This window comes from Zosterops lateralis (assembly GCF_965231275.1).
Source record: "Zosterops lateralis genome assembly, chromosome: Z".
NCBI lineage: Eukaryota > Metazoa > Chordata > Aves > Passeriformes > Zosteropidae > Zosterops > Zosterops lateralis.
Window position 1 is genome coordinate 9,694,114 of NC_139800.1, and position 26,990 is coordinate 9,721,103.

General features: G+C 37.2%; 1 protein-coding gene across 1 annotated transcript in view; it reads right to left on the bottom strand.

The window, feature by feature from the left end:
- The window catches only part of RGS7BP (regulator of G protein signaling 7 binding protein), a 34,256-nt gene that overhangs the window by 1,019 nt on the left and 6,247 nt on the right, over positions 1–26,990 (bottom strand). The window contains exons 3-5 of the mRNA XM_083883800.1: positions 10,319–10,449; positions 2,626–2,773; positions 1,317–1,387 (exon numbers count right to left, since the gene is read on the bottom strand). Of these exons, the coding sequence (XP_083739926.1) occupies positions 1,317–1,387; positions 2,626–2,773; positions 10,319–10,449 (350 nt within the window). The remainder of the gene's footprint in view (positions 1–1,316; positions 1,388–2,625; positions 2,774–10,318; positions 10,450–26,990) is intronic.

Below are 26,990 nucleotides of genomic sequence, written 5' to 3' on the forward strand. Positions count from 1 at the left end.
CCAGGCACTAAGTGCCAGGTCCAGTCTTTTCTTGAACAGTTCCACCACCTCCCTGGGCATTCATTCCAATGCTTGACAGCCCTTTCTGTAACGTGGTAGATCTCACAGAGCACAGAGAAAATAATAACCTGAATTTTGCATTTGAGAGTCTTGTAATGCTAATTAACAGGGTCTCCATTATAATTATGATTACCTGATCCTGGGGCATATCTCAGAGTTTTAAAACTCAGGGACGCTTCCTATCCTGCTGCACAGGGGGTCAGTGATTTTCTGATCTGTGTTGAAGGGCAGTGTAGACACCAACAAAGAAGAATTCTGTATGTCTGTATCTCTGTTCTGAATTCATTCTCTATGCATTATATCCTCCCCAATTTGTCTTTCCCTTCCTTATTTCCAGCGCACTCTTTTCTTCTAGACTAAGGCTAGACTTTTTATCACTCTTCCAGTTTTTACAATGGTATGTCTGTATGACAAGTGATTCATTCCCTTTTTCCTTTCAACATAGTTTTCAATCAAGCTATCCTGCCATGGAATCTTACTTGTATAATGAATACAATCATTCTATATTCATCTCTTAGCATATTATGATGAATGCTAGGCTGCTTAGTTACCTGGGATGAGATCTAGGACACATTCAATACATTTCATCAGCTGCTACTGTGCATAGACTGCACCACATTTAAAGAACACCCATTATCAAGAAGAAATCAGAAAGAAAAATTATTATTTTTTAAATGCTGTTCTCAGGAACAAGGAGAGTGCCTGTAGATGTACAGTATTTAACATGCCAACAAAATGAAGGCACATTGCTAAATACATGCATAGGATGGAGATCCTGCCCACCTGAGCAGAGTTTCTATGGGGTGCCTGATGGGAAAAGCACCCTGGTGGCAGCCTCAAGGCAAGCAGCTCTTCTGCAGGGTCAGTGTCAGATCACAGAAGCTACAAGCCTTGTACAGGTGAAGCAAACCACATCCCTCAGAAAGATCCCTGTCACAGTCTGTGCAATTTGCACCTCTATTGCCTTTAAGAAGGACTCCAGACACTGGGAAGTAGTTCTGCTTCTGCCTTTGTACCACCAGGAAAAGTCTATTATTTTATCTATAGATATTGTATCTATAAATTCCAGAATTCTCATGTGAAACTCAAGAGACCAGAGAGCACTAGGTTCTGGCTCCACTGAAAGAGATCTTGCCTAGATTCTTCTTTTTGTAGTTTCCATTAAAAAACTCTAGATTTTTTTTTGTATATGAAGGAAGAAAAACCCTTCAATTATCCTAATTTTTATTAAATTAAAAAAAAAATTCAAAACCTACCTTGATTTTTCAATGGTAAAGGCATAGTCTCCCTGAGTTTACTTAAAAGGTTTTTCATTTCTCTCATATCTCTGTGGATACAACAGTTAAAAAAGATACAATGGAACAACAGTTGAAGGTTGCATGTGAATGGCTCATAATATAGCTTTATATGCTAAAACAATGGAGCAATAAATACTAAAATCTATTGAGCAAGCATTTGGTTTACACGCATGTATCAGAAGATAGGAGAGCACTTTCATAAAAGTCTAACTAACTAACATAAAAAACCTAACCTTTCCTGGTTCAAATTTATGACCTATTCTGGCACTTGATTATTTTATATTGAAAGCCTTTGGGGGCACAATGTGATCCTAGTGGCAAAATACACAGTATGTCTTAAAATTAATGTTAGATTGTACTAATATCATCTTCATACCCCTTGTAAGCATTTTGTAGATTTTGCCATGATTGTTTCACTGTTCAGAAGAAAATTACAACATGTGCAACTAACCCATGATACTTAACATGGCACATTAAATGAAAATTTTAGAAACAGGGCTATCACTCTCACCTGCCTTGGGAGGACCCTGGCATTAGATTTTCTGAAAGGCAGATGGAAAATATGATAACAACACATCATCTCCAAAAGCAAAATACATTTTGATATGTTTTGAAAGAGGCTAGAAATTTCCAAATGGTTTCCATTTTACATATAGATGGCAGACCTACAGGCTTGTAATGCATTTATGCTTTCATATTTAAAACCAATACAGTTTTGATTCATTCATCTACACATAAAATGGTTCTCAGAAATGCAGCAGCATGATTAGTAAAAATTTGCTCTGTCTATTCTCCACATTATGGCCCAGTGTAACAGAACTTGGCTTTATGTAAATAAGCATGATAAAAATTCAAATCTCAGCAGCAACTTAATATACAAAGCCTCGAAATAGGCCTTTTTGCAATGAAATGCTGGTCAGGATTACTCTCTAGTAAAGGGTCTCATTCTTGTCCTTCAACTGCATAGTTAAGAGGTAAGATAACACCACTATGACATTCCCCTCCCCTCCTAAAACTTCCATATTTATAACTATAGGCAAAACTAACTGAAATTAATTAGATTCTGTGTTTTTGATTTTGAAATGCAGAATTGGAGTCTGGCATATTTCAGAAGATCAGAAACTCTGTTAAATTGTACCAGAGAAGTTTACAGGTTATTTAATTCACTTATAATTTTCATAGTAGCAACACTGGCTGTGGAATTAAAGAAGTCTAAATAAATCCCAGAAGGAAATTTTCTTGTTTAGGAATGAAGTGCTACACATACCTTTCAGTGTTATCAATATCTGTGGAAACCTGCCATAGATGCTGTTGAATATCTGTTGGTGATAATGATGTGTCCTCTAAAATAGGTACTTCAGAATTCTCCTCCACTTTAGTATCTAAGGTCTTGGGTGGGCCAGAAGGTTCTTTTCCTTTAAAATTTAAACAAAACATGTATCCCTATTATGTACTGATTAAAATGGATACTCAAATGGTCTAATTGATGCTTTGAACTTGACCTTGCACAATACAAATGGAGAAAAAAACTGCTTAAATGCAAACTCTGAGTAAGAACTGTTCAGAAGCAGGGCAGACCACACCAAGCTACAAATCAAAGCACTGCCACATGTTACCAGTTTGAATGGGTTCAGTTAAACTCCAGTGGATCTCATGGAACACAACATAAAAGCCAGAAGACAAAACAGAACACAGTAAGTGAGGAAAGTACAACACACATTCTGGAAACAACTCCAAAACTCTGACACTGAAGAACACTGCAATCCATGTCTCTGAGAACTACAGCAATACTGAGGGAAAAAAACACAAGACAAAAATATGAAATTCTGTAGTTTATGATTTAACAGCAATATAAAGCTGCCACCACCCACAGCCCAAATTCGTTACATTCCAAATTTTTGTGTTGACACCTACCTAATTCATGCTCCCTGTATAAAAATTAAATAGTGTTGTAATTGAAGGGGGGACTTCATGACTGATCTTCCAGGGCTTTTGTGAGGAAGAGAACGGGATAAATGATTGGATTGTTATAATGAAGTATGCAAGAGAGTTAACCATTAGTAGAACATTTTGGTAAATCTTCAAATCTCCTTTAGACTACTTGATAGTCTTCCTTTTCTGTAGTGATAAGTACAATTCTGGCACCAAATACAGGAGAAAAATTTACACTGGAGTGCATCACAGACAAGTGTCAACATTTAAACCAGTAGTACAAACAGCTGAGTAGGAAATATTTTTTCATTTCACAATTTTTGCAATTGGAAAAATTTTGACACCAGGACAAATTTGAGTAGCACTTCTAAGCCATGAAGAACAAGAAAAAATACATGAAGAACAAGACCAGCTAATAAAGCAGTGGTCAGTCAGCCCATTTTTTTGGCACACTAGAGACCAAGACTGCAGACCATGGTATACTGCTCTTCCACATCTCAAATATCTATCCCTGCTATCAGGCAGGTAACCTTGTTTTTTAAAATCTAGAAATTCCTGGATCATAAAATAGTATTTTTGAGTAAGTTATCTAAAAGTTGCATTCTGGTAAATTATTCCTTTGAATAAAAGAAAATAAATAAATAAATAAATAAATAAATAAAAAATAAAAAAATAAAAAAGCCTGTCTCAAACTAGATGTTGCTTATGCTACAGAAGATACTTGCTTCATGTTTCAATGGTCTTTGAAGCCAGTAGGAAGCCTACAGTTAACTAAATGAATCCTAGAGAGTGTATGACCTGCCCATAAGTTTAGCCTATATAAAAGAATCTCCTGTGTCCTCTCTTTGCTGCTTATTGGCATCCACTAACTTGTGCTTTGCCAAATTCTTCTGTGATCCACTTTAGCCATTGAAATGATAGATTACCCCATCAAAAGGAAAAACAAAATGTGATGTTTTCTGATGAAGTGGTTTTAGTAAGGTTACTCAAAAACCTACATGTCCAGGAGCAAGTTCCAGAAAAGCAGGATCATATCACTCCTTTTTCCAAAAGCAGTGGAAAGGAAGAATTTAAGTCACTATAAGGAAGGGGAGACAGACAGAAAGAGACCAAGACCTTTCTGTTGGTTGCAAGCTGCTACGCTGAAAGATGATTCAACTGCTGGTGGAATAGCAGACTAAGCCTGCCTCACAGATTGCATGTTTTACTCTGTATCACCCTGTAGGTTTAACTTTCAAATTTTTCTTGTCCTTAACTGCGGCTTATGCTGTTATTTTAAGGTGATTCGTATGATACAGTTTTCATTGTACAGTCATATAAGCTTCATTATTTTTTTCCCCATCACAAGAAGGGAAATAGCATACAACATGATGTTACCAATATCTCACATGCTACTTTTTCACTAAAAAGGTTTCAGGTAAACCATCTAATTTGCCACAGATATCACAAGGCATTACTCATGAAACAGGATATTAGTGGATTGTTCCACTATTTTTAAGTGTTATGGTGGAACCCTGACCTAACCTTTGGCAACATGCTGAAGAGATGCATCCTTCAGGGGATGAAAGGTGTTTCAATGGAGACAGTAACAGCACTAGATGAAAAAATGGCAAAGGTTCTTTTTCTCAGCTTGAGAACAGAAGCAGAGACGTAATGTTCTTTCTGTCAGCACAAAGACAAGCTCTTGCAGATTTGGCAGAATGAACGACACAGATCTCTTTTCAACTGGAAAAAGCTCTTTAGCAGTAATTCTGTTGTATTGTGAGCAATTCATGAAGTCTTTCTTGAATTTCAGATCATTTGCTCAGTCTCTTGGAAGCAGTTAAAGAGTCAGCTAATAATAAAGGCTTTGCCTGAATAATGTATGACTCAAGCTTAACATTTCTACCATGGTCACAGCCTATAGGGAAACAAAAGCTTCTAAATCTTTTCATCCTTACAGTGGCTGGTAAGGATATCTTCTCTCATAGACACTTCAAAAAATGGGTATGACCCCTAAATTTTACTTTCAGTCTAGTCAGTGGAAAGATTTTTAATAATTTTAGTTGCAATTATGTACATTCCTCACCAGTAATACAGCTTTTTTCCCTTTTTTTTTTTTTTTTGTTTTACTTTAAGAAGCAGAAAATGCTTTTGATATGAAATTGAATCAATTTACTTAAACAATGCTGAGACTCAAACTTGAGTGAGGATAAATAGCAGGGCAGAAAATTGTCAGTTCAGTAAGGTTACATACATAATCTGTTTTTATGTGTCTCACCTATTGTGTCCCTTTTATTGCTGCTGAGGTGATCTCTGTGATTGCTTCTGTCATGCAACCCTAGCACCTACTCTTAGTCATCACCCAATTTGCACAGAAACTGTGATGAATGAAAAAAATGAAAAGACAAAAAAATATATGTCCCTCAGTGCTAGTCAGATTTCACTGCAGAGGAACTAGAGATTTTGAGGGGAACACCAGACTAACAAAGCTGAGAGAATCCCTCTCTTGAAAAGAGAGCAGTGTTTACATCAGGTTTAACCTGGCAATCAAGGATAAATGCACAAGCTATATATCACAGCTAAAGTACACCAGCAGGAAAACCTAAAAAAGGGAATGGGAAAGAAAAGTAAAAAAGCTAACAGCTGCATTGATGAATTTAATTCTTCATTTACACTTGAGACCTGCAGAATTTGGAGACTGTCTCACTGAAAATACTATTATTAAAGAAAGGGCAATAGGAACAACAATTTTGTGGTAGAAGTTGTGTTACCCTCCTTCCATGGCTGTTTTTCTTCCATTCCTTGATTTCTTCATAATGTCCAAATAAGAATGGATGAGTCTCTTGATTTTGTTTCTTCATACCTGTGTGTTCTTCTACACTCTTGCATCTTTATGCTTCTTGCATATGTGATATGTGTAAGTAATAACACATATCTACCAGTCTTTAAATAGAACACTGAGATTGTAGCACAACCATTAAACAATCCTTCCTTTCTCCTTCAAAACTCTAAAAAGCATGTCATTTAAGCGAAGCCAAAAAGCAAAAAATCTCTCCACTGAACTGAGTTTATTTTTACCATTTGTAAAATGAGCTGTCACTTTTATTTACTATTTTAAGGACATATATATTGTTGGCACAAAACACATACTGGAAATACAATCATTAACTATATTAACTTCTTACATGAAACACAAGTAGTATGCATTATGCATGCTTGATTATCCTGTAAGACTCAATTCTTGCCTTTTTGCATGACTATACAGGTATCTATCACTTTGGTTAGTGCTGGTATCATTCTGCCCTCACCTGTTTATACATGTCAGGTGGGACATAGACACCTCAATTACATAATGAGATGTAGATGACATAACTAATTCTTTCTTCATGGTGTGCAATTAAAAAATACATGACACTAAACAATTTGGATAAAAGAAAAATGTAGGCCCAAGTAAGTATTTATACGTGTTTTTGTTAGCCAGAACTCCTGGGATTATGGAAAGGAGGAGTAATAGAATAAATGATCAGGTAACCAAAGACTTAGTAACTACAAAACACTTGAATTAAAGATACTTAGGCATGATTCTTTGTGCCCTTTGCAAACTTTCTTAATGCTGAACTGTTGGATCATTATATCTTCTCAACACTGGGCTTTTGTAGTGTACGTATCTTACAAAAAAATATTTTCGAGCACTTACCTCAGTTTACTTACTGCATAATACAGCTGCAAATATTTATGGCTTTTGGACCCACTGTGGCAGTTAAATCTCAAGGAAATAACAGACCATCTGACTTTTCTAGTAGAGGTTCTATGACAGCAGTAAGTTATTCTAAAGCACTGTAAACATGCAAGAAATTTCTGTACAGGAAAATTGATATATATATATATATAGCAAATAAAGGAATACTTGCTTAGTTCAAAGAAAGAAAAGGAGATATGAGAAGATTATATGTCCTGTAAAAGGCACTCAAAAGACCCAGAGCTCAAACGTTCAAATTTTTGTGTGGTGTTTCCTTAAGAAAATCTAGTATGGCATCTCTTTCCTACTGGCTGAGTTTCCCTTGGGAAAAGAACACCACCATCAGCATGCTGCCTTAGTTTTATCAGCTCTATAGCTTGTTTGATAAATTCTGATCAAGGTACCAAGACCCACATTATTATTTATAAGCCACAGGTTGCCAAGAACAGTCTGCATGTCATTCTACTCGAATCTCTGCTGCCTCTGCTGAGTAAGAACATCAATTGGTGAATCTCATGGGAGGCTTAAAAACATAACAAATAAGTGTCTGGCAGGTTAGAGGGCTAGAGAAAGGAAATATTACATCGAAATGGAAAAAAATACTCTCAGAAATTAGCTTCAAGACACAACAAGAACACCAGACATGCACACTTATGGGTTAAGCAAAGATTGTAAGGGCGGCACTCTTTGTACACAAGAAGCTTTTTTTTTTTTTTAGTATGATTACTCAGGTGATGAGATGATGAAAGACTTGTGCAAAACTAAGCAGGTGGAGAAACAAAAAAATCTATATACAGCAGCATCACAATATCTTTTATGATCGTGAAGTTATTGTCTATTTCCTTCCTAGAGATAAATTTATGTGCTTTGACTACACTAAAGAATGACAATTCTCTGTAAGGTAAGAAATCAACGAAAAGTATGGGTTCAGAATGCTCCTTTGAAAATAGAATAAACAGGTTGCAAAGTCATCTAGTGTAACATCCCACTGAAAGAAGGGCCAGCTTGCATTAGACTGTTCAGGGCTATTTCAGTTATCAGTATCTCCAAGAATGGGTATTTCACAGCCCCTTTGTGTGCCTGTCTAGTGTGCAGCTTCCTTCAGGTGAAAAAACAATTAACACAGGACTGGAATTTCCATCACTGCATGACGCCCTTGCAATACTTCTAGGTGTTGCCAATACTAAATATTTACTTTAAAAAAGCAATTGTCTATTGGATATTCAAATAGTTTTTGCCTACTATGCTTTTTTTTTAAAAAACGTCACAGAAGCTTGGAGCCAAGTTGCTGTGTTTATCTCTAAAACACTCTATTTGGCAAGGACAGAATAGCTATCATGACTCTCTGTGTGGTGAGTTGAGTAACTGATGTCTATCAAAGTACTGCCAAACAGGAACTAAACTGTAACTCCTCTTATCCAACTTTAGATATATAATTGTTTGATGTTTAGTTTAAGTTATTAATGTAGATTCCATTCAGAGGTGATGAGAGGAGAGGCAAGGGAGAGACAAGACATTGAGCTATTTACTTTCAGCAGTTCAGAGATGGTTTGACAACTGTTGCCAATGCTAGGAAATGCAGCATAATCTGTCTTAAAAATGATGAATCATTTTGACAGCTACTATTATCTTGTTCTACAATGGCTCTGCTAATTCTCTCTCTTCCTATTTTACAGACTTATTTTTGACTTGAGAAGATAATTGAGAAACTCAGTTAAGCATTTACAAATCTCCCATTCTTATTTTCATAATAAAACCATCCCTGGCTTTAGCAGTTTTCTACAGCTAGATATGGAAAGTACACTACCGGATCTTTTAGCATGACAGGAAATGCAACAAGTTCATTACAAGACCTTTATTACGGTACATTACAGAACTCTGTCTTGTCTTTACCTTTTTTTTTATTGATGAGATATTATCTGGGGAAAGAGTAGTTGCAATCAGCACAGATACAGCCCTAATCAGCCTGTGCCATCACTGAGCAATGAGGTTACTAAGTAAACTATTCAGTAAATTATCAGCATTTCTACATCTTCCTTTCAGTAGGCAGCTAATAGAGTATGAAATGATTAGTGAGATGCATTTTTGCTGAAGTGAGGACATCTTCCTTCACTTCCAAGTCTACTATTTGCTTTTGTAAAGGTGGGCATCTTTTGAACTATATTTATCTACCTTTTGCTATGGTGGTGTTTTAGTGATATTCCCCAATTTAGTGCTGTCATTGACATTCTCCCAGGCCACTCTCTCTCCCCACCTCCTCTTTCTGCTGGGGCAGGCTGGAGTTGAGAATTGGAGGCACAAAAGGTGAAGATCACGGGTTAAGATATGAACAATTTACTGGAAACAGCAATGAGACAAGAAAACTAATAGTAACAGCAGCACTATTATTTACATGTCTTGCCCAACAAATACATCTAATAACATTACTGTTTGCCCACTCGTCTGACTAATTACAACTAAAAGTTAAGGAACTATTCTTTTTTTTTTAAATAATCAGTTTTAAATGGTGAGGACATTAGTGATACATACCTGGTAAGACACACTTCTGTAAGAATGATGATAAACAGAAATAGAGCTCCTTTTTAGTAACTGAAAACCTATCCATGGATATATATAATTCATTTTAGAGTTTGGTGGTTGCTGTGGTTTAACTTTGGACATCAATGAAGCCCCACAGTACTGCTGACTTGCTCACCCTTGGTGGGATGAGGGAGACTACTGAACGGGCAAAAGTGAGAAAGCTCCTGGGTTGAGGTACAGACAGTTTAAAAAGTAAAGCAAAAGCCATGCATGCAAACAAAGCAACACAAGGAATTTATTCACCCCTCCCAATGGGTAGGAGGTGTTCAGCCATCCCCAGGAAAACAAGGCTACCTCATGTGTAATGATGACTTGGGAAGAAAAATGCTGTCACTTCTCATGTCCTCACCTTCCATCATCTTCTCCCCTCTTTATATGCTGAGCATGCCATGTAGTCTGTGACATCCCCTGGATCAGCTGCAGTCAGCTATCCTGGTTGTGTCCTCTCCCAGCTCTCTGGGCCCCCTCAGCACCCTCACTGAGGATGGGATGAGGAGCAGAAAAGGCCTTGACCTCATGTGGGTTTAGCAATGACTAAAATATCCCTGAATTATCAATGCTGTTTCCAGTGCAGCAAACCACAGCTCCATGATGGCCACTATGAAGAAAATTAACTCTACCCCAGCCAAAACCAGGACAGTATTTTGTCTTTCATGAATACCCAGGCACACTCCAAAAGATTTTTCCTTTTCTGAAACAAGATTGGTGTACTGGTGCAGTACAGTACCTTTCCGATGAAACTGCAGTGATCCCAGCAGACATATGGACTTCAGCATTTCTGTTGTGTACATTTCTAAGCAACATTGCAACTGGATATACAGCCTGCAGATTTCAGGATGGATTTCACCATCTTCTGGGCTGCAACAGAAGAGAAAAAAGAGGAATGAGACTAGAAGAATGTGAGGGTCATAAAACCCACTTCCTTACAGTTGCATGCAGCCACATCATAACCTGCTTCACAAACTATCAAGCTTTTTCTACCAAACTGTATTTACAAACAATTCTTTAGATCTATAAAACTCCAGGCTTAACAAAGCTGAACTTGGGCTGTCTTTGGTAAGATTGTATATCGTTATTATCTCCCCCTGCATGTTTTTGGAAAAGGAATAAATAAGTGACTGAGATATCTTCTCATTACAAGCTTTGGGTAAGTATTTTCTGTGAGACTGAAGCCTTCTTTTGCCATCCAGCTTCAGTTACCCTTGGTCTTGACAGAGATGCAGAAGATTACTGGGCTACATTTAACAGTCCCTGCTCAGGTTACAAATCCTGTATCAAGCAAAATCAACTCTACTTTGAAGACACTCTCATCAGAAACAAGTCAGTTTTAGTCTATTCACTCTACACATTCTGCCTAAACTTGTTTTCCTTCATATTTAAATTAGTAGTGATGTGATACTGCACTGTGAGGAGAATGGGATGCACGAGAGGTTTTTTCAGGAAAATAGTAACAATCTTGGAAACAAAAATCGAAATCCTACATTTAATTGCCTAGGACACCAAGAAAACAATTTACACAAACTCAAGAACCAATTCTCATGCCTGGTTGTAAAATCAGACATTCAGTATCACTTTTTTAGGTTGGAATCACAGAAGTGGAAAGCAGTACAACCACAAATGCTTAAACAAGGAAAAAAAATCTAAAAAAGAAAAAATACAAAACAAAAAACATTGAAGAGACATTATGCTGGAATTGTCAGAGACAAAAGACAATTGGTTCCACCTGCCAATCCATTACAAAATAGAGATGCAGGAAATAGAGAGGCATCAAAAAGACAGGAAATTACTGGAGCATAAATTACAATTGCTGTGATCTGTTACTACAGGAGCTACACCAAACACATGGTAATAAACCTGCTCATCCTAGGAGCTTTATTTCTTTTGGCTAGACTATAATATATTTATCTCTCTTAAGCCACATCTACTTTTTTACTTCTGAAGTCTTGATTTGTTGAAAAATTATCATGCATGATACTTTCTGCATCTTATCATAAATACAGAATAAAGCTATGGTGCATAATAAAAAGGATTCAACCACAATTCTGCTTCCCCTCCCCATAATGTGTGCATCACTTACTGTTGCAGCCCTCTTCTCAACGAGCACAGTTACTTCCTTTAAAGAAAAAAAAACTTTAGGAGTGTAGAGTTCCATTTCCTTTCCATATTTAGGATGTGGGCCCAAAATTTAGGTCTTCCAACTTATTGCTTATTTCATGCAATACCTAAGTCCTGGAGCCCCACACAGACCCATTCAGTTTCTGCTTAGGTTTCCTAAATGTCTGAACACTTCTCTGTGACCCAGGTTTCTTCTGTCCTGAAGCCATTGACTTGTCTATTCCACCTGAAGGGGATCTGCCCATACATGTTCTTGTGCAAAGTGGAACCTGCAAACTTTAAGCCACCAGAGATGGCAATGATAACCTTTTTCTATTCAGTGATGAGAGCTCTTTTGACAGGAGATACAGTTCTACTCCTCTTTCTCATGCAAGTCAAGCTGAACCTGCCTAGCTCTTCTGAAAACTTGGATTATTTAACTACAAGTCTATCCCTAAGAGAAATACAAGGTAATTCCTTGTAGCAGATTTAGATAAACCTTAAATATGGCTGTTCTATTTTTCTCTGCACTATTTCAGATGTTAGAAATCCTCAGACGCTCTCAGAAGTCATGGCTACTACAGGAACTTTCTTTGCAATGTTCATTTATAATTTACAATGTTCCTTTCTAGTTGTCACTGACAAGAAGATTTCGGGGTCTCCACACAGGAAACAGTGTTTTCCTCACCCAGCTACTAAATTCCTATGAAGCAAAAATGGTGGAAACTTTTCTTTGAAATATTTTTGCTCTTAGTGACAGAATTTTCAATCATGCAGACTTGGAAGATGGCAATTATAAATAAGATCCTTGACTCATGAGCCAATTCAGATTTATTAGTAGCTTCCTATTTATAAATAAGTTGGAAGAATATTCAAAAGCATAGTAATAGGCATTTAAATTGACTTTTTTCTGTCATAAATCTAAGGTGGGTTTTTTTGCAAGTTATATTTATGAACAGGGGAGTAAGAACTAGAAACATCCATAATACATGCATGTTCTGACCCATTCTCATTTTCTCAAAAATATGGAATGTTTCTAACTAGACTATGGGCAAAATTCTTCTCTCATTTGCAAATCCAGAGTAATAGCAGTGATATCCAAGAAAAATATACAGAGTTTTTACAATGAGAAGTATTTCCAGCCCAGTACCCTCACTGATTGTCTCAAACTTTTCAATTAGTGTTTAATTGTAGTAATGACCACAATGATTCCATTAGTTTGCAACCAAACAATTTGCTTCCATGCATGTACATAGCATTTCCATCTCTGAAAGCCAAATGCTCTGATATGAATGCCCACAAAGATTTCTTTTATAACCCCTGAATTCTGTGCACAGGGCTTAATGTTTCCTTTTAAAGTACTATCAATTTTTCTATTTCTGTGTGTAGAATGTTATGCCATGAGAAATGCTGAATGGGGGACTAGCACAGACATAAATTTCAGAATGCTGGATATGATATGTTTATTATTAAATATTATTAAATATTATTTAATAGCTATATACAAAATTAATATATACGAAGAAGAAGAAAAGTTCATGCAAACTGCTATTATCCTCCAAATTAGCTGTTCAGTCAGTCCAGCTGATTTTTTTATGCAGACTACTTAAGGTGTTCAAAAGAAATCTCATATAACACGATCCTACACAATGCTGTGCTAAATTGTGTTTGCAACTATTTAGTAGCTTATGTGTAGCTGGATACATGAGAGCTAGCACAGCACTGAGCACCTGCCACAGACCAGCACCTCATTGTTGGTTGTATAAAACATAGCTACAAAAGTGAAAATGCTGTGTCACTCCTACACAAAACAGAAGCTTAAGTTATGCAGTTTATCAGGCTGCTATTAAAAGTGTAATTTTTTGTAAAAACAAATTTAAGTAAGTCTATAAAATCCATAGTAAATCTGTAACATTCTCATGCTTTAACCATTGGTAAAATTGATGGCTTTCTTTCCATAAAATCCTGCTGTTTAAAAATCATGTAATGTTGTTCAACTGAATATGTTTATAAAGCACTGACAAGAAGTGGAATTTTCTTTCCTTTTTTATTTTCCTAAGCTGAGATTTAAAACAAAACCTTAAGAGGGAGCTCTCACACCAACCATGTAGTACCCAGTATCATTAAGAGAGGTAAATGTAGCTATTTTGGTAATTATTTTATAATATAAAAAAGCAAATTAAACTGCTCCTTGAATGCAAAGGAAGAGAGTAAAAATTCATTTTAAAAAAAAGGATCCCTCCAAAATAGTTAACGGATTATTTTACTGTACTGCCAAAATGTTGGTTACAATGGAGAAACACCTCGAGATTTTCCTGAATTCCCACTGGTGCCCAGCATTCACAGTTACACTGAAATTAATGACATTTAAGTGAAATTAAGTGAAATGTAAGACTATTAAAACTGAAGAATTATGGTCTCTCAATTTACCTTAAAAATTTTAGTCACACAATTACAATAGAACAGCATTTTACTTTTAGTATCAACAACACTAAAAAATATAGACAGATGTACTATCTCTGGTTAAAAGAGTAGCTAAGGTATATATGAAGGTTTTGATAAACCTTTTTGTAGAAGCATTGTTTTGACAAATTCTATGCTTAAGTCCAAAAAAAAAGTATTAATAGTTCCAAAGCATTATAAGCTGAAAGAACTACCTAGACATATAATGAAGACTGTTTGTCTTCAAAAGCCAAAGGAAAATAAGCATTTGTCAAGCCAGAAGTGAAAATTAGATAATCAAATTCTGCCTTATGCTCCATATATGTACTTCCCTTAAAAAATAAAATAAGTATGCTTGATAAGCTGTGAAAAATCACTGCCCACAAATATTACCCTGTAGACTGTATTTTATGTTAATATCGGAAACATTGTGGTTTAGAAATATAAAGCAGTAGAAGGATGAAAAAGATGAAAAATAAAACTTACCTCAGACATATGGTGCTTCAGTTGGGATAAAAAATGTGACAAATACTGCAGAGGAGATACATTTAATCCCCTTATATACCAAGTACCAGAAGCCCCTCTGATTACAGCTCAGATTCAACAGCCTACTAACCTGCCTCTGCTTTTGTATCTTAAATAGATTGTTCATTTCTTTATCATGTAACCATGCATCTTTGAAGGCAACAAAAAACCGGTGAATTCATTTTGAATATAGGTAGAAAAAGTTGTCCAACAACGATGTTTTCTTCTAAACATCTTCTTTTCCTGGGAAAATGTTCTTATTTGTTCTCCCTTTTGCTCTGGTTATTTTTAAAAGAAAATACACAAACTGCTGTCAGCTTCAGCACCATGTGTTGGTTTGTGGTTCCCCACTTATGCAATACTGTGATACAATTGCTATTCCACACCCCAGTCCAGACAGGAAAAAAACCACAGCTTTCTCTTTCTAGCAGACCCACGAATGACAGCAGTGTTGTTCTTATTAAATCAGATTGTTGTTTTGAAGCAGTTACAACAGCGTTCACAGAAACAGAAGACATGTGATCAGGTTTAGTTTTGTTAGAACAGTATAAATCTCCAATAACTCTTATAAGGCTGATGGAGTCAATCTGAGTATATGATACAACCAGCAGAACAAAACCACAATGCAGTGACTCATTGTAGGCATTGCTAACTCCCAGGTTAATAACATATTAGATACTTCCATGCTAGAACAATTTAGATACGTGTAGATACAACAATAACTTTTTTTTTGAAAAAACATGATTTTGGAACTATCAGAACCACAGACCAGAATTTTCTAGATTTCTTCCCTAAGTCAGTTTTAATGGCTGAACTAAATCAAGCACGGGCAATAGGTAAATTACCAGAGCACTACCCAACCTATTCCACTAGAAGACAAACCCAATCAGTGTATCTTCCTGTACACAAGTAAAACAGCACTGAAACAAGAGATTTCATTAAAATTCACTCCACTCTAGGTAATACTAGGTGTGTTGGATACAGTTGCAAGGTTTTAGTAGTGATGGTGGACACAGGCTGCCCTTTGTGGGATGAGGTGAGGGTCTTCCCTGTGCTGGACAACCAGTTCCTGCAGCTCTGCAAGGGGTCCTTGGAAGGATACAGCTGAACCTATCTGCTGACCAAAAAAATTATTTTTTAAAAGGGCAAAAACAGCCACAGGGAGAAGGAAAGAGGGAAAAAAAAAGGAGTAAGAAACAGGAGAGGGAATATCAGGGTAAGAGAAAGGAGGAGGTTATCCATGGCAGAGCAGATCTTCCCTGCAGCCTACAGAGCACACCAGAGCAGATGGATGTTCCTGAAGGAACTGCCACCTGCAGAGAACCTATGCTAGAGCAGATTTTCCTGACAAGACTGCTGCCTGTGGAGAAGCCCACACTAAAGCTGAGTAGAAGTGTGAGGAGGAAGGAGTAACAAAGCAGATTGGTTAGGAACTGTAACTCCCCATTCCCATCCCACCTGCACTGCTCAGGAGGGTGGGGGCAGGCAGAGGAGCCTGGAGTGAAGCTGAGCATGGAAGCCAGGCAGAAAAGGTGCTAGCTTGATGTTTCTTTTCTCTTCCCATTACTTAAATTAGTAATTATTTTTATTTTAATTAGCAATAAATTAAAATCTTCCGCAAGTCAAGCCTGCTCTACAGACAGTTGATGTCCCTATCTTTATTTCCACCTTATCTTTCTCATTCCTGTTCTTCCTGTCTTCTCCCCATATTCTGCTGAGGAGGGAGCAAGCAATTGGGTGGGACTTTGGCTGCTGTCTCAGAATAAGATACCACCTTAGCTAAGTTCAAAAACCCCAGGGTATTTTTAAGTACTCAGAATTCCAAACAAAATTGCACGTGTGTCTTCAATTATGCTTTTGAGTTCTCATAAGATTAAAAAAAAATAGAAAATGGGGGGCTTGACCACCACACCTTAAACCCATTGTTCTTTCCTTCAGGTCTCTGTCCCTTGCTTCTACTTTAGAGAAATCCAGGAGACTTCTGCACTAGACAAACATGAACTGAACAGGGCCTTTCTCTCTGCAGGTTATCAAATGACCAGTTGAAAAGGTGGTGTCCAGTTAGCTGAAAGAAAACTTTGGGTGAGCTTTCAAGTCATCCTTGTTAGCTTTAGCCTCAGCTGAACAAAAAATAGCCTCAAATTATATGATACCAAAGAATAGATAAAACCAAACCATGACACAGACCTTCCAGAAAGGATCTGTGCAAACCAAGAAGGAGACACTGACATTAGCTGTATATGCAATAACTCTTAAGCTTATCAAAGAAATTCCTATTCAGAATGCTGCCCTGTCAGCATCAACAAGTTGTTCTCAAATGAATTTGATAAAAATGTAGAGAAAGCACAGATAAGTTTGTGCCATCCAACAGGCTCAAGCCCAGCCTCTTTTAAATTCCCTGCAGGCAGCTGAAAGTCATGCTGCCTGTGGATTTGCCCTTTGATTTTAGTTAAGCTTCTGTGTCCTTTAAAAGGTCCCTTAATCACTCACTATTTGTTAATGAATGATTTATAAATTCTACCTTTCAAAAGCCTGTAAAACATAAATGGATTCATACCTACACTCCCTTCCAGCTCCTTCGATTAACAGTTGTACAGAAATTTAATGAAAACTAGTACCTGACGTGAGGTCATTTATGAAAGTGGTTCTACCTGTGTGGACAAATAGGGTCAAACTTCCTGAGAGCCTGAAGGAGAGTTAGATGCTTCAGGTATTTGATGCCATAGAATCTAGGTCACAGTGAACTAGAAACATACTGGATTTAGAAGGAACTCTGCTGCAGGCAAGTGATGCCATCTGCTGTTGATCATTCAGAGGATATTAAACCAGATGAATCCTCAGATTTGCGGCACTTTCTTTTTCCATTTTATTTCTGTAATTAGTACCTTCTTTGAACATAAATTTCAATTTATTTTTTCCAAAAGGCATTCCAGAAAGCATTAGAGTGATCTGGATACCTGTTACCTACCTGTTTGTAACTCAGATTTCTGGTTTTCTGTATTTCAAAATAAGAAAACCAGTTGTGAAGATATGTTAGAATGAGAAGAAGCAAGGAACAATGCATTTGCTTTTCCTCAAAAATATTACAAATCACCTATTTAACTATTTAAACTGAAGTGAAGATGTTCTTTAAGTTTCACTGTGATTTGGAGAATTAATAATTACTGAAAAAAAAATCTATATATTTTCATAATCTTTTTTTTTTTTTTTTTTTTTTTTTTTTTTTTTTTTTTTTTTTTTTTCTTTTTTTCTTTTTCTTTTCTTCTCTGTTTGGTCAAATAGACCAATACTGTGACTGCTACAATTCCAAACTGGAAGGAAAACATCACATCCGCTAGATATTACTAGGTTGCTCAGAATAAGGTAGTGTTCGGAATTTTTTATGTATCAAATGCTTCTAGGGGTGCCTTGAATATGTCATGCTGATACCCCAGAGTATTTTTTATCTTTTTATAAACAAAGAATGTTCAAATACTGCCATATAAAAGTATTCCAAGTGAAAACTAAATTGTGTTATAGAATCCATAGAAGAATCTCACACAGCTCCACAGATCAAATCTGTAAGAGTAGTTAAAAATCACAGCTGAGAGACTGAGAAAACTTGAATGTGTCAAAAAAAAAAAAAAAAAAAAAAAAAAAAAAGGAAAAAAAGAATAGAAGGAAATAGAAGGAAAAAAGAAATAAATTAGCTTCCTGAATTTAAATTCATATATGGAGAAAGAAATTTTTAAAACCATCTGTTGATAAAATGTGTTCAGGAAGCAGTATTCTAGCTAAAAGAACTTTGCAATTTTTTCACTTCAGAACTTCGGTCTCCACTTGACTTCATGAACTGGTGTTACTTTTGTGTTTTCCCCTCTTTGAAAAACCCTTTTTTCTGCTTGGGGAAGCAAGGATTTCTCCACAAAATCTTCCTTAGACATTCAGTATTATGTATTAGCAGCTGCACAGATATACTGCTTGTTTCTGAGTCTTGAATAATGCAAGATGAATTGCAAAGGCTCTACACACTACTTAGGGTAGGTCTGCAGCTAAATTATATCCCTAGACTTTGGAATATCCACAACTTTGGTGCACTGGGGCTCTTCATCCTGCATGAAGGGACTGCTTTCTCAGCACACAGCCTCACCCTGTGCTCAGTATTAAGCACTGTGGTTGCAGTTCTCACACTATTCCCAAGTGCCAAACGCTGCTTTGTTGGTGTTGGGGTTTTATTTTGGGAGGGCTTGTAAACGCATATGGGTGGATAGTGCTGCTTCACCACAGTAACAACTCCAGAACTGTTGGAAATAATTGGAAGCTGCTGTATAAACATGGCACTTTAAAATATTTTGCCACTCAACCATTTGCTGTGCTGCCAAGGTTACCAACAGTACATTTGCAATTATCTGTCTTGCCATGATAGACAGAGATATGAAGTGTCAGCTTCTCTTTGCTCGCACAATAAATGCAAACGTGTTTTCTTCTGAAATGGGAAAGCAGTTTCTTCAACAACTTCGAGCACAGAATTTAATATGCCAGTATTTGAATTCTGATGCCAGATCTGCTGCCAGGAAATGTTCATGATGAAAGTACTCTTATGAAAGATAAGAACAAGATAAAAAATGGAATATAAGAGAAAAGAAGACCTTCTATGTTAATACACAAATAATCCAGTGTGTCATTTCTCTGATAGTTAAAAATTATATGGAAAATGTAAATGTAGATTTATAAATATTCCCATCAAGGAGAAAATTCTATTCAATAGCAGCCAACACTTCTGTATATGTTACATTTTAAAGCATGAATTTAAACGGCATTTAACTGGTAAAACTGGAAGGATTCTGGATTAAGGAATGCTTCATTTAATACTGTGCCAAGACGAGATCCTAATGCCCAGATAATGGCTTTAAATATTTAATTAATTGTTCAGAAACAGAATGATAAAGCAATTAGAAAAATTACAACAGATTTTGTACTTTGTTGAAATTGGATGGAATCTTTCCAGTGGAAGCCTGACAGAGCTGGTATCTCCCACAGTTGGAGACTGACCTTGCAAGGCACTGATGACGCTGTCAAGAGTAGCTACTGTCTGGTACTTGACCTCCAACTAGAGCAAACCTCCATGTACCACGCAGCTCACAGTAAGTGTGAAGTCTCTTCTTACTTGACTATGCAGGAAGTGCAGCACTTCAAAGAGCATGATCAAACATGGGTCGTGAGGACACACTCTTATTTGCTTGGCCCTGCATGATTAACTTGGCAACGCCATCGGCTGATTTCAGTGAGGGGCACAGAATCAAAATGGTTCCTTTCTAACTAGAGAGCAGTGTTTCAGAATGTTGAGAAATACTGAGCACTAGTAAAAACGTTTCCATTAGCTGGCAATTTTCAGTCCTAAACTTACAAAAAATAGGCAAGAAATCAAAAGTAAAATCCCAGTATACGTGGAATTCAATGAGCTCATGCTGAAGCCTTTCTAATGCATAACTTCATTATCTCATGTATCTTCTCCTAAGATATATGAACATATTGTCAACATAGTCTGGCTTTATAAGATTCAGTGAGAATCAGAAGTAATTTTCTGAGACCAATATAAGCTAAGCTAACCAGAATGAAGATAGGCGAAGTGTCTACCAGAAAAAATGGCAGCCACGTGGGATTTCTCAATCAAACAGTATTGAGGAATATGATCAGGAAAGAAGCACTTAAAACTCACCATTAAATTCTAAGCTTTAGCTGTGCTTGATTAGAAACCTACAGAAGAGAAGTATTGAAATATGATATTGAAACAGGTCTCAAAGCAGTGGGCCCAATGGAGACACAAAGGAACTCCTCCTGGACATCCTGGCTACAGATCAACAGAAGTGCAACTTTTATTTACATCTGTGAAGATAGGTATGAAGTGTCTAATTATTTTTTTTTTCAGAAATACTGCAAAAATGAAAATTTTTTTTGGATTAGTCTAACATTAATTTTGAACCATGCAGGCTTCTCTGGTACTGCTAATTTTTGTGGGCATAGAAATTAGCATGATATGAAAGGCTCATAATCAGCTGCGCTTCTATCTTTAAATACTTTCTAAAATTTATCTCTGGATCCCTTTATGAAGCAATATTTACTGACATAAGTTAGTAACACTCATGTTTTTTGCTCAAGAAGAGCTTATTAACTGATTCCACTTCTGATATGACATGACAAGACATAGCAACAGGAGTTGCTATGTGCTGTTACATGTCAGGGCTTAGAATTCCAGCAAATTGACATTAAAAATCAATTTCAAAAAGAAATAAATTATGAAAACCATGATAAAAATGTAATATTCACATGCATTATTTAGAAAGCACTATAACAATAATAAACCAGAATATTTCAAAACAATGTTTTTCCTTGAAAGACTCGAGTACATTGTAAAATTACTAGGTATTTTTAGAGATAGTAAGTACTGGTACACCTATTTAATAAGTGATTAATCTGAAACATCAGTCAGAGGCTGAATGAGATTTTCCAGACTTTTCTCAAAACATAGGAGTTTGAAAAAAAACCCAAAACTTTTGTTAGCCATATTTACTACAATAATGCCACAGATCTAAAGGTCAGTGGATTCCAGTGGGCTTGTTAAATGTACACTCAAGACTCTGCCACGAGGGGTTCCCAAATAGTGGCAGTAGCAAATCAGAGGCTAATTTCATTACTATTTGGAGATAGCCTATGATGGAAAAAAAAAGCAAGAAACAGAAACACTGAAAAAAGGGATGACAAAGGAGAAAAGGGCATGAGAAAACCTGGAGTGAAGCAAAGATAACAACAGTCAAAAAGGAGTCCACACTCAAGTTCTGTGGGCTTTTCAAAATCCCCACAGCTCCTGTTTCTAGAGATGTACCTCGCTGCTGGATCGTCTGGCTGATTAGTCCCCGAGAAAATCACTTGCAAAGTAAAGGTGCGAAAAGCTTTTTATGTCCAACAATGAGAGCAGATCTTCTGAAAGAAGGACAAAATGGGGCAAGAGAAGGGCATGATGTCAGAGACTGCTGGCAGAGACACCGAATTTTCTGCAAAAGGTCAGCTCTGATTCTGCAGCATTTCTAAAGAGGCCCTGCCTGTAATTCAGACCCCAAACCTCTTTGGTAACATATGTTGTTTTCCTTCACTTAAATTTCTCATGTAAAGGTTTGTATACCTCAGAACAGGAATGTAAAACAGGTTGGTTATTTATCATTGCTACAGACATATTCTTACCTATAATTGGAACATTCCATTATTAAAGAGTCAGACTTAGAGAAACAACCCTTCTAAAACCTAACTGTAGTGGAATGCTGCTCGTGCACAGCAGAGAACATTCCACGGAAGGACCTGAATTACAGTAATATCTTAGGTTTTGCTATCATTTTCCAGGTTCTAGGAAACCACAATGGGAGTGATGAATGCAGAGAGCATGTTAAAATTGGAGGTAAAACCGCCTTAAGCCTGGAAGATACTCTAACCCTAGACCAAGGTACTGTGCAATTTACAGCTTGAATACATAAAATGCTGAAGAAGAGTCAGCCTTTACCTGAGTTCTGAATCTCTGCTTCCCTGTGTCTCTAAGTGTTTTATCTGCTTAAAACATAGAAAAAAATATGGGAGCAAGGATTAGAATACCATAAAATAAGTTCCCTAACAGTTTTCAAGGTTCACCTGCAATGGCACTGATGGAAGCCCAAGTACAGAGCAGACCTCGACACTGTTTTACTTCCTCATGTAAAATACTCTTTCCACTGGGTTTGATGATGGCAACGTGCCCCTAATTCTCCACAACCACCTCACAGCTCCAGGTCATGCCACAGAAGAAAAGCTATGCTGCTTTACATTTCCCAGGGAGAATATTGCTATTTGTGGTGATTCTCAAGCATGGGCAGCATCCCTGGCTGCTGGGCTGGGACATGGCTTCCCTGCCACTGGAAGGACCCTTCATGGAAGTGGCAGGCTTACCTGTCTGGCTGAGCCAGCAGCTCTTCAGTATCTCAGCAGTGGCAGCACTGCACTGGAAGGAGCTAACTCAGTGTCAGTTGGAAGAAAGGGGCAAATAACTGACAAAGATGATGTTTGTTCTACCTTTTAGCACTTCACTTCCCCCTTTTCTCACTTTCCTCTCTTTTCTGGGACACAGGTGCAAGTGGTCTAGAAATTTACTCACCTTCAGCTTTGTCTAAAAGAAAGTGGCAGGGGCCACTGCATTTTGTGAGGAGCCCCAAGTTGTCAGTGTCTGTCAAGCTTTGAGGATGCTCTGCCAGCACCTCTGGGAACAATCTTGTCAGAGCTTGGACAAGCAAGAATGTTGTCCTTCTGACTGCTGGTGAGGTTTATCATTAAGCATTTTGCAATAAGCTCTTCTGCTTTGTCAAAACTAATTTATGCTGCATTACTGCAGATGTAGAACTCCCAGAATTTTCAGAACTGCTCTTCTGAACACAGAAAAATAACAGAGTAATAAATTCACTTTTAGGTCTGTTTGCCCTTTACTAAATCTGGCCTCCAGTTATGAAAGAGATATCTATAAAGGGAGATAATAATATCTAGTATCTTCAGGTCCCAAACACCTATTAAAGCACTTCCAAAGACAGAGGTACAAAGAAAAAGTCAGTCTATAGAGGTCAGCTATTTTAAGAATTCCAGCCTTAGTAAATAACCTTGTTTTTCTTCCATTATTTGCTTTCTGAACTTGAGGTACCTGACTTAAACGATTTCATTTTCAACTTGCAACTTAAATTGAGTAAGCAGGTTTTATTCTTAATAAGCAAACCTACCTTAACTCAGTTCCACAGAAAAGAGTTTCACTTTTTTGCTTTCCCTTTGCATCATTTCAGATTAATGTTGATTGTATAATCTGAGAATTTTTTTTTACAAGGAATCTATTCAGAACAACACATGTGCATTTTACCCTCTTGTGAAAGGAGCAAGCTGTGGTATACTCCGTGCAGTATCACACACTACCTGGTCCTGAAGGGGTATGTTAAACTACCCACAGCTGAGCCTCTTTATCAAAACATTCCCATTCCCATGCAGACCAACTCCCATTAGTCAAAACAGGATTTGAGTCACTGGAACAGGTCTTTGATACACGGTACTAAGTTTGCAATCACTTCAGGATGTAGAAATCAGTGAATATATGCCAGCCAAAGAAAGTGGAATACACATTGTCATGATTTGCTTTTAGAATTTGATATACTCAAAATTACAAGAGAATTTTAAGCATGGAAGAAAATTCCAGAAAAACATTTACAGAAAATTCTGTAAATGTTTACAGAAGCTGAATGTCTAAGTTGAGGGAAAACGAGACTTTATATGATAAGAATGCCTGGTAATCCTGAAAAGCTCTTCTTTCAAGGGAGACAAAGCTCTCCTCGATTTTACTCATTTCAGACAGTCACCGTTAAATCATCAGGACAACTTCCTAAGCAAAGCAGTACTAAATGATTGTATAAACGGTGAGTTCTAGCATGCCACACTGAAACAACTTACTGAGATGCTTTTAGTATAGCCTGTGAGAGCAAAATGATGTTTTACATTTCCAAGACTTTTCTGAAGTGGAAGGTCTCAGTATTTTTTTATTCGACAGGATTTTTAAGGTCAGAACTTTAAGCTCTACTATTTAAAACATCTGCAAAATTTTAGCAAGAAATCACAAAACCTTGCATGGATTTAGAGGGCATTACTCTACTGGTGTTATCACGTGTAACAGTATTGATTCATGCAGTGAATATTGACTGCTTTCTCTGTTTCCTTAAATATCATAACATTATTTTTGATATTTAACTGCACTTTTATCAGGCCACATTCTGGTTATCATGCTGCAGTCTCAGTGAAGCACTTACCTTATTTCTTAACTTTCATCTGGCAGTTGAAATAACACTAACAGCTCCAACAGAGGTTGGATACAGCCAGCAGTGCCTGTGATTCAGAGCCCAATGATCGACATCATCACCCTCCCCACCTCTGATACATTCACCAAGAGGAGTACTATGGCAGTGACTGAAAAGATGTCTGAGAATGACAGAGACCTTCATAAATGCTGCTCAGTCAGTATCTAGATGGGGCAGACCTCTGGTTTGTTGCTCTATCTGCTGGCATAAAGCTGGTTTTGAATCACAATTATAAAAATTCTTCCCTGTTGAGCCAAGCGTTGCTGTGCCTCGTTTCTGCTAGGCTAATACTGGCTGCCAGCAAAGCTTTATTTAACATCTGCAGTTAAAGAGTTAAAATTATTTCTGTATGCCTATCTTAATACAGCTTTCATTAACTTACAGGTCTGGAGTCTTCTTTTCGCTTAATTTGTAAAATATTTCAAGGCAGTCTTTTTTGTTTGTGTGCTTTAGAAAGCAGATAATAATTTTGTATGGTTGTAATTGAGGGAAAATTCAGACAGTTCAATAAAATATTGGGCACAATTGGGTGTCAGTAGAATGTTTTAAAACAGCCTTAGGAAATGATCTAATATTAATTAGCTCTGAGAAATTACCATTTGGTGTTTATTGAAAACTGTAGACTGCAAAGGAAAACACAGTAGAAATTACATAAAATCAAGAACTTAAAGCAACACTATGATAGTCTTTTTGTGCACAGGATTGCACCATCAGGATGTGATTTTTCGCTGATTTTCTCAACCTTTCATGAACTTAGGGGAATTTAAAATTAACAACTGTTTTACAAAAGTAACAGATGCACATGGGTGTCAAATAAACTTTTTCTTTGAATTTTCCCAAGGAGATTTATGATGACTTTGTCACAGGCTGGAAGAGACACCTAGAACCAATTTGGTCCAAGCCTCCTGCTCAAAGCAGTATCAGCTACAGTGGGTTACTGAGGGCCATGACCAGGTGTATTCTCAGTATCTCCAAGGATGGAGACTCCAGAACCTCTCAGTGTATACCTGTTCTAATATTCTACCTGCCTCACAGTAAAGGAGTTTAAATTTTTTTAAAATAAATTTTTCTTTGTATTTTGATTTTTGCCACCGTATATCACTGAGAATAGTCTGACTGTCTTCTTTACACTATTCCATCAGATATTTTTTACACATATTGGCAACATCCTTCTCCCAAGCCTTCAAGCAATCGCAGGTCTAGCAGACTTGCCTTGTGTGTGGCATGCTGCCTAACCATCTTTAAGGTTAATGAGTAGACCTGCTTTGGATGTCCCTTCCTCCTTTCTACCAGGGAGCCCACTGCTGGACCCAATATTCCACATATGGCCCCAACAGCCTTGAGCAGAAAGGAAGGATGAGCTCTGTCGATCTGCTGGCAACATTTCCTAAAGCAGCACAGGAGGCTGCTGGCCCTCTTTGCACAAGGGCACTGGCTCATGTTCAACCTGGTGCTCACTAGAAGCCCCACGATCCTGTTCTGCAGAGCTGCTGCCCCACTGTGTACCTGTGTAGAGGTTTATTCCTCCTTAGATTTTGGACTTTGCAACACCAGTCAGAAAAACAGAGAAAAAAATCACTTTCAGAGCTATGCTCACACAGATGTACATTGCCATGCACCCCTGAGCTCCTCACACTGTTTTGTTTCATGCAAAAAAAGCCACTGCCAACATATATATCAGACTGTCACAGAGCTACTGCCAGTTCTGGTCTGTGTGTGTGTGTGTGTGTGCCAAGTGGACACATTATGTAAGCATATCAAGTGCTTGAGAACATGTAAGGACATTTACAAAAGTGTGTGCACAGTTGTGCAGACCTGTGTCTTAAAATACAGTTCTGAGTTATCTTTCTGTTGACATCACGGACTCGGTGGGCTCCACGTATAAAACCAGCTCCCTGTTCAATGAATTCTAACAGATCACCACTCTATCATTCCATAAAGCAGACTCCCTTCCATAACAGAGATCTGTATCTTCTTCCCCCCCATCTTCTTACTGTTAAAAATATTTTTTCTTTCTTTTTTCTTTGGAAAAAATCATGCTGACTCATTTTCTTGTTGCTGTACTTTCTCCAGTTTTGACCATGAAAACTAATACTACAAGGATGCCCAATGTCAATACTTTGAGATTTTTAATTCCTGCTACATTATACAGCAGAAAATGTGATGAAAAGATCAAACCTTACTCCCCTTCTGCAGAACACAGCTCATTAAAAATCACTAACAACTTCCAGTATTCGAGCAGGAATTGACCTGAAGTCCTGAGAAAACCAACACTGAAAGGAGGGTTTACTTTGATTTGCATTCCTAACAGAACATTAACTAGAATTAGGATATTTCAATTTAGATTCTTTTCATTTCTAATCTTTATTCCTCTTTGCCAAAATCTCACTATTTCTGTAAGAAAAAGATATCAGAACAAGTGAAGAAGAGGATGCAGTATCTATGAGGCCCTATTAA